This window comes from Cicer arietinum, chromosome 7 (assembly GCF_000331145.2).
Source record: "Cicer arietinum cultivar CDC Frontier isolate Library 1 chromosome 7, Cicar.CDCFrontier_v2.0, whole genome shotgun sequence".
Lineage (NCBI taxonomy): Eukaryota > Viridiplantae > Streptophyta > Magnoliopsida > Fabales > Fabaceae > Cicer > Cicer arietinum.
The window spans coordinates 57,789,547-57,797,378 of record NC_021166.2 but is presented as its reverse complement, the minus strand read 5'-3'; the positions used below and the strand labels follow the sequence as shown (position 1 = coordinate 57,797,378).

General features: G+C 35.8%; 2 protein-coding genes across 2 annotated transcripts in view; one reads left to right on the top strand and one right to left on the bottom strand.

Moving 5' to 3' along the window:
- The window catches only part of LOC101493693 (aminopeptidase M1), a 9,776-nt gene extending 2,453 nt beyond the window's left edge, over nucleotides 1-7,323 (top strand). Inside the window, exons 6-20 of the mRNA XM_073370777.1 lie at nucleotides 5-62; nucleotides 578-731; nucleotides 1,163-1,267; nucleotides 1,359-1,475; nucleotides 1,682-1,795; nucleotides 2,003-2,185; nucleotides 2,259-2,580; nucleotides 2,658-2,779; nucleotides 2,875-2,972; nucleotides 3,234-3,411; nucleotides 3,505-3,619; nucleotides 3,727-3,794; nucleotides 3,886-3,963; nucleotides 4,417-4,494; nucleotides 4,799-7,323. Of these exons, the coding sequence (XP_073226878.1) occupies nucleotides 5-62; nucleotides 578-731; nucleotides 1,163-1,267; nucleotides 1,359-1,475; nucleotides 1,682-1,795; nucleotides 2,003-2,185; nucleotides 2,259-2,580; nucleotides 2,658-2,779; nucleotides 2,875-2,972; nucleotides 3,234-3,411; nucleotides 3,505-3,619; nucleotides 3,727-3,794; nucleotides 3,886-3,963; nucleotides 4,417-4,494; nucleotides 4,799-4,981 (1,973 nt within the window). The 3' untranslated portion in view covers nucleotides 4,982-7,323. The remainder of the gene's footprint in view (nucleotides 1-4; nucleotides 63-577; nucleotides 732-1,162; nucleotides 1,268-1,358; nucleotides 1,476-1,681; nucleotides 1,796-2,002; nucleotides 2,186-2,258; nucleotides 2,581-2,657; nucleotides 2,780-2,874; nucleotides 2,973-3,233; nucleotides 3,412-3,504; nucleotides 3,620-3,726; nucleotides 3,795-3,885; nucleotides 3,964-4,416; nucleotides 4,495-4,798) is intronic.
- LOC101490988 (uncharacterized) lies at nucleotides 5,779-7,566 on the bottom strand. Its single transcript, XM_004510437.3, has one exon. The coding sequence runs from the start codon at nucleotides 7,564-7,566 to the stop codon at nucleotides 5,779-5,781; it is 1,788 nt and encodes a 595-aa protein (XP_004510494.1).
- Between the last annotated feature and the right edge of the window lie 266 nt (nucleotides 7,567-7,832).

The window sequence follows — 7,832 nt, the reverse complement described above, 5'->3', positions numbered from 1 at the left end:
AAGAGTGATCAGGGGAAGTTTGCATTGGATTTAGCTTTGAAGTCACTAGAGATATATACCAAGTAAAAATTTTCCTTCCCTTTCAATATTGAGAAGACTCATTGTATACATAAATCTACATTTGCATGGAAACTCAATCACCTTAATTTTGTTAACTAGAGATAAAGAAACATTATATAGTATACATGGAAGGAAAGATAAATATCAATTTCCTTCACTAAAACTCTTTCCTTTTATGAGGGGAGAAGAAATAAAGAAAAAAGGAAATGATCCATTGAAGTGGGTAACATAATTGAAATAATAAAGGCAATAATCCAAGAAATATATATTGATCTCCTTGGTTCACCAACATTAATAATACATTGGTCCGAGTGGAACTTGACTCAAATTCCTTAAGCAAGATCTCGGGGATTCGAGCCTTGTGGACGTGAAAAACATGGTTGGGAGGAGAAACCTTACTAAAGGTGACTAGTCAGGTTTCCTCTCGGAGATTAGTCATTGGCAAAGCCAGTTGATACTTCTTACGAAATTCTTTCTGCCATTTCTGTTGGTTGATTTAGTGTTTGATATCATCTAGGTACTTCTCAGTGCCTTATCCACTTCCCAAGCTGGATCTAGTTGCAGTTCCTGAATTTTCTGCTGGAGCCATGGAGAATTATGGTTTAATTGTATACAGAGAAAATGAACTGCTTTACCATGACTTGTACTCTACACCTGCTAAGAAGCAAAGAGTAAGTTTCCTAGTTAATTCCTATTTTTTGATTTTCTTTCTTACCTTTGTTTTGAAAATTATGATTTTTGGGAACCATATGATTATGTTATTAGCTTCATCTGTTCTTGAATTGCATGTTGGTGAATTGAATACTGAACCATATATTATGTTAGAACACCAACTCCAGTTCAAAAGAAATAGATATGAAAAACACAAACAAAGAACACACAAGGTTTGGTCGCGAAGTTCGACTTATTGTGCCTAATGTCTATGTTTCTGACTGCAAAGTGGCTGCAGTTCCTTTCTACTACAGAGGCTTAGGGTTACAGATTACAATGTGTGTTTAAATAGTTTCGTCGAATACTCTCGCCAGCTTAAGCGACTTACCCACTTATCAGTCAACTATGAGTCATATCCAACATATTAATAGCCTTCATTTGCTTCCTTTAGATAACAATTGTGACAGCACATGAAGTAGCTCACCAATGGTTTGGAAATTTGGTAACTATGGAATGGTGGACTCATTTATGGCTCAATGAAGGTTTTGCAACATGGGTAATTAATTAATTGGTTCTCTTAACCTGGTCATTTGAATTATAACCATTGATCTATGAATGATCTTTCATACTTGCTATCATGTTTTCAGATAAGTTATATGGTCACACACACCTTATATCCAGAATGGAATATTTGGAGTCAGTTTCTTCTAGAAACTGCTGATGGTTTACAAATGGATGCACTGGAAAAATCACATCCAATTGAGGCAAGAAGTTTACATTACTTACTATTATACTACAAAATCATCAACTTAGTTTTTTTTTCCCTTGTTATATCTTGCTAAATTTGAACTAACCGCTAAATTTGATGGACAACACTAGAATAGGGAACTGACATTATAAATGTGATTGTTAAGCATAATGTACATAGCAATATATTTGACACAATTTAGTTCTGTATAACATTTTTCAGGTAGAAATACATCACGCACGCTCAGTCATCGAAGTTTTTGATGCTGTCAGCTACGAGAAAGGATCCTCCGTAATTAGAATGTTGCAGGGTTACCTTGGAGATGTTACATTTCAGGTGACAACTGAATTATTGAAGTGGAGCTAATTATGTATTTGCATGTAGAAAACTATTGATTATTTTTTCCTTTATATGTTTATTGGATATTTCTATGGTTTTCATTTAAATTTAAAACTGACATTATTTGTTTGAATTTAGACTTGCATAACATATAAGCATTGATGTGGTTATCCTTCTGACTGCATTATTTTATTTTCAAACAAGAAATCATTAAGCACATATATAGGAAAATATCAAGCCAAAAATGCAAGAACAGAAGATCTATGGAATGTTCTTTCCGAAGTATCTGGTGAGCCAGTCAACTTAATGATGAACACTTGGACAAAGAGCACAGGATATCCAGTTATCTATGTTCAATTAACTGATAATATCTTGGAATTCCAACAGGTATTTTGAAGTTGCAATCAAAACTAACATAACTGCTATTGGAGACTATATAACGTAGCATTTGTATTTGCAGTCGCGATTCCTTTTATCGGGTCTGCGTGTCGATGGAAAATGGATTGTCCCCATAACCTTTTGTATTGGTTCTTATGAAAGACAAAAGAAATTTCTTTTGGAGAAAAGCGATGAAAGGGTGGATATATCTGAACTGATTCAATATATCGGTGATGATGAAAATTCAAATGAAAATAAACATGAAGAGGATAGTCAAGAAAATCTATGGATCAAAGTCAATGTTGATCAGAGTGGTTTTTATAGAGTAAATTATGAAGACAAGCTTGCAGTTCGATTGAGGAAAGCCTTACAAAACAATTACTTGCTGCCTACTGATAAATTTGGTGTGTACAAAGTCATACTGATATTTAAAATTTGACGCGTAATATCAAAATTTGACAAGTGATTTTCAATTTTTCAGGCATTTTAGATGACGGAAACGCGCTTTGTCAGGCTTGTGAACAGTCACTGTCATCTTTGCTTATGTTGATGGATGTTTATCGAAAAGACTTAGACTATGTTATCGTATCAAGACTGATCGATGTAAGTATATAAATCTTCTCTATTATACTTTGTCTAATAACCTCAACATTTATCCATGGATTGGTGACACTGATATCATAATTCTTGTGTGACAGGTTTGTTATGAAGTTCTGAAAATCTCCACTGATGTCATTCCAGATTCAGTAAAAGAGTTGAAGCAATATTTTATCAGCCTTCTTATATATTCTGCAGAGTAAGGAGTAACTATATTTTTAGCAAAGGTTGTTCATTCTTCATTGATCAGATAATTCACCTTAATGTTAGGATTTTTCTTTGAGCAAATATTTAGTCTATCATCAAAAGTGATACAAATATCTCAATCTGTATGATTTTCTGCATTCAATTTGATTAATATCATGTACTAAATAATTCTATATTCTATCTTTTGAATATATTCCTTAGCATCCATTTCTGTTAAAGTCGGTAGAAAATGACATACTTACTGTTTATGCAGACGGTTAGGTTGGGATTCTATATCTGGAGAAGACCATTCTAGTTCACTTTTGAGAGGAGAAATTTTTCAGGCCTTGGCTACCTTTGATCATGATAAAACTCAACAAGAAGCAATTCGCCGGTTTCAGACTTTGTTGAATGACAGAAACACTTCACTTCTTTCAACCAACACAAGAAAGGTAACATTCAAGCTTTTTTTCCCTCAAAAGATTACTAGTCATTGTTTTGATTCTATTTAATTTTGGCATGCATATATGCAAATTATTTTTCAGGCTGCTTATGTAGCTGTAATGAGAAGAACTACTGGTGAAAGTAAAACTGGATTGGAGTCCCTATTGAGTTTCTATAAGAGCACTGACGTTTTGCAAGAAAGGGAAAGAATATTGCGTATGACACTAGCATTTAAACTGAATGCAATTTATGGAATTCCATGATTATAATGAATGGTGTGCTAATTTACTTGATTAAGTAAGTTTTGTTATGAACTCGTGCAGGTTGTATTGCATCAAGTGCTGACCCAAATGTTGTTTTGGAGGTTCTGAATCTTTTGTTGTCTGATGAGGTATTGTAATTTTCTTGTATGATGATTGGTTATAAGTAGATGAAATGAAGTTCCTTCTCATTTGACCTTTGTTTATGCAAATTATTTTTAGATTCCAGATCCAGATATCATTTTTGTACTAAGGGGAATAAGTTTAGAAGGCGGTGGAATAGCAGTCAAGTGGTTGAAGGTATGTAACATTTACAATGTTCCGAGATAAAGCTAAGAAACCACGTCCAAGTTAAAGCTACAACTGGTAGCTTCACAACAACCTCACTTTTGCCTTCTCTAACCATGTTACAAAGATACTTAATGTGTTTATTTTGTGTATAAATCTTATTAAAATATTCTTTTGTATCATAAAAAACAAATCCTTTTGTATAAATGAATCAAACTTAGACTTTCCATCTCTCATAAAAAAAAATTAGCAGTATTAATAAAAAAATCTATCTAGTAATTTGAAATGATCTTATGTATCAACAAATTATTTTTTCTAGAGGAGATTTATAATTAGCGACAGAGGTTGTGGATATCTAAAATTAGTACTTGAAAAAGGATTGCAAAGCTTTTCTGAGATTCATCTAAAATTTGTGGATATGTATTTTGATTTTATGGAATCATTCTTGTTTGATATCTAATGCAGGATAATTGGGAAAGAATCTTGACCAAATATGGTGCTGGACTCTTACTCACCAACTTCATAAGCCTAATAGTTCCACTGGTAAGAAAATGCAGAGAAAGCAGACTTAGTGAATAAATTACTGAATACCCAGTTTGCTTCAATCCAACCACAACATGTATTAAATGTGGTTTCTGATTCTAATGGATTGGTAAACATAGCCACAACAGTTCAACTGTTATTCTAAAAAAAATTGCAGCCTCAAATTTTGTGTGGCTTTTGGTATCGTTAAGTAAACCGGATTTAAGAACTGAAAAAATTAAGATTAGTAAACGATGTCAATTCCAATGTAATGAGATGCTTTCAAAAATGAAACCTCTCATTCCTTGAATTCATGATATGGCAGGTTAACAGCAATGATGAAGCAGATGACATAGAATCATTTTTTGCCAGCCGCGCGAATCCTTCCATCATTATGAACTTGAACTTAAGCATTGAGAAGATCCGAATCAAAGCAAGGTGGATTCAGAGTGTGAAGCAAGAGCACTCTCTGCCAGACTTAATCAAACAATTAACTCAGAAGAAATGATAGCCATAGCCTTGACATCAATTTCATACCAGCAAGTAACAATTTAGGACATTCCTAATTTTGTTTCTATGTATGGAATTATATAAACATTGAGTGAAGTCTAGTTTGGGTAAGAACAAATAAGTTACCAAGATTCTAACTACATATATATAGACTATTGCTCATCCACCTCTATTTTCGCCCACCCGCCCCCAGTACACTACAAAAACTAGGATCTAGTAAAAAGCCGGAAAAAATGAGCAAACACGGTGGCTGGATGGGCAACCACCAACCATATATATATTGCTTAAAGTTGGTATCATCCTTATTTGTATGAACTTTAAACTATGTACTTGTTTGTTATATTTGTGAAATGCCAAGTCTACTCACTAGATAAAGTTCTTAGTTATCTCTATAAAACAACCCTCTTTCTAGTTGCATTCATATGCCACATGCAATAATGAAGAGTAAATTAGTATTATACTGAGTGACAAAAGAATGATGTTAACTGTCCTTTGACTATTACTTAAAACAATGTTTGAAACTTTGAACCATAGCCAGGAAAAAAAATCAATAATCTTTCAGTCACAACATCCAAAAATGGCCGTTTCATATACACAAGCATAAAAAGCACTACAAGTAACTAAATGTCAGAATTCTGTTGCACAAAAACCAATTCCTCAGTATGAATTTGAAATTTACATATGTCATATGTGTATCAACAAACCAATTAGAGAAAATCTGTTTTCCAAAACAATAAATAAAATAAAACAAAACAAATATTAATTTTGTAATATCAACTAAGTCTAGTTTAATTTTCAGTTTAAAGAGTTTGGTAAAGGACCAAGATTGGACCTCCCAATTCCATGCTTCTCCTTCATGGAATTCATCTTAGCCATCCTCAACCCAGCTCTGAAATTCTGAATAAAGTTGTGAGCTTTGGTATCAACATCTGGGCTAGGACAAAACAATGAAGCTCCACTTGAATTTGCAGTTTCAGATGCAAACTCTTCACCATTTGGGGCATAAGGACTAATTGGTGACTCAGCAATTTCATCTGAATCAGGTGAACCACTCCTTGAACTTCCAATGCTATCTACCCTAACAAAATCACCTTGAACTCTAAACTTCCACGCCGGTAACTTAAACGGCGGGGGAGGCGGCGGCGGTGGGATAGGAATCAATGGTGACTCATTACCACTATTCATCACATTCACATTATCTTTCAATCTATACTGAGAATGGTCTCTCTTGGGGGGTGCCATAGGAACAAGGTAGTGTTTTTTGTGTTTGCTTTTATTTGAAGAGAATAGGTTGTGAAAAACTGACGGTGGCGGAGGCGGAGGCGGCGGTGGTGGTTGAGATTGAGAATTTAGAATGGTCTCAAAATTTTCAACACTTTTTTGCCTTTGTTTCTTCTTCTTTCCTCTCAATGAGGTTAGAAACTCTTTAGTTACATTCCCTCTTTTCTTCTTAACCAGAATATGAACCTTTCTGTCCGCCGGTAACGGCGGAGACGGCGGCAGTTGAGAATTCTCGGCGACAACATCATTTTGCTCCGGTTGATATGTTCGCTTGACATTTCTTCGAACAGCTTTCGCTCTCGTCAGCGGAGGCGGAGTTGTAAAAGACGGCGGTTGCGGATCTACCTCCGGTAGCAGCACCGGCGATGCCAGAAATTCTTCAGAAGCGACCGATACCACGTTTTCTTTAGATACAATCATACTTTTCTTCTTCCTCGCCGTCCGTAGAGATTCCGATGACTGGTCTGTAGAACACGGCGGCTGCGGAATTAGCTCCGGTTGCAGCACCGGCGAAGCGGAAAAATCTTCAGAAGTTACTGCCAGGCTTTCTTTAGATCCAATCCTATTCTTCTTCTTCCTCACCGCCGGTAGAGATTCCGGCACCGGTGGTTCTGAACTCTCGCCTACGAAATCATTTATTTCAAGTTTCTCATTAGTTTCCACTTGATGTGTCCGCTCAACGTTTCTTCCAATATCTTCAATTCGAGAATCCGACGGTGGTTTATTCTCCGGTTGCCACATTGGAGATCGATAAACTTCACCGGAACTAACTGTTTCCCGGTGAAGCTCTTCATCTTCAAATCTCGGGTACTTATAACGGAAATGAATACGAGTATCATCATAAAACCGGTACCGTTCATCGCCGGTAACCAACAACGAATGTTGCCTTAAATCCGGATAAGATCCAAAACTTCTCAACCGGTTAAACGACCGATTAGAGTTCTCATACCATAACGACGGCGTTTCAGGGTTCGAAAACGTTCTTTGGTCAAAACGCGGAGTTTGCGTTTCGTTGTTGTCGTTTTTAGTAAGGAAGCCACAAACGACAGCGAAGAGAACAAGTATAAGGTTTAAAAAGTCCCATGAGTGTTTAACGGCTTGTGGTTTGAAGATGTTTGAAGTGAAAGAGCGTAATGTGGGGACCACAATGAGTGCAAAAACAAGTGCTGTTATGAGGAGGAGTATGAGGAGGGAGGCTGTTGTGTGGAGGAGAGAGAATGTGCGGCGGAGACAGCGGTGGTTGTTGTCGTTTTTTGGGAGCCAGAAGGGGGATTTTGGTGACGTGTCTTCTTCTTGTTCCATTTGGAATGTTGATGTAATAATTTAGTACTACGTTGTTTATGTGTGTTGTGATTGTGTTTTGGTTTGGTTTGTAGGTGGGAGAAAGTGAATGAGGCACTTTTTTTGTTTGCTTTGTGAGTGTGTTGTGTGGGTTTGCTTTTTGATGATATTTATTATTACTTTTTTGGGTTGATTTGTAACATAAAGTATAAAGTTAATTATGTGAATGAAGTGGTTTAGGAATAGATTGCCAGTTGGAAATATGAAAATAAGGAAGAGAAAGAGTG

What these genes read in the sequence shown, in the direction of transcription:
- LOC101490988 (XM_004510437.3), bottom strand. Translation starts at nt 7,566, where the DNA reads ATGGAACAAGAAGAAGACACGTCACCAAAATCCCCCTTCTGGCTCCCA.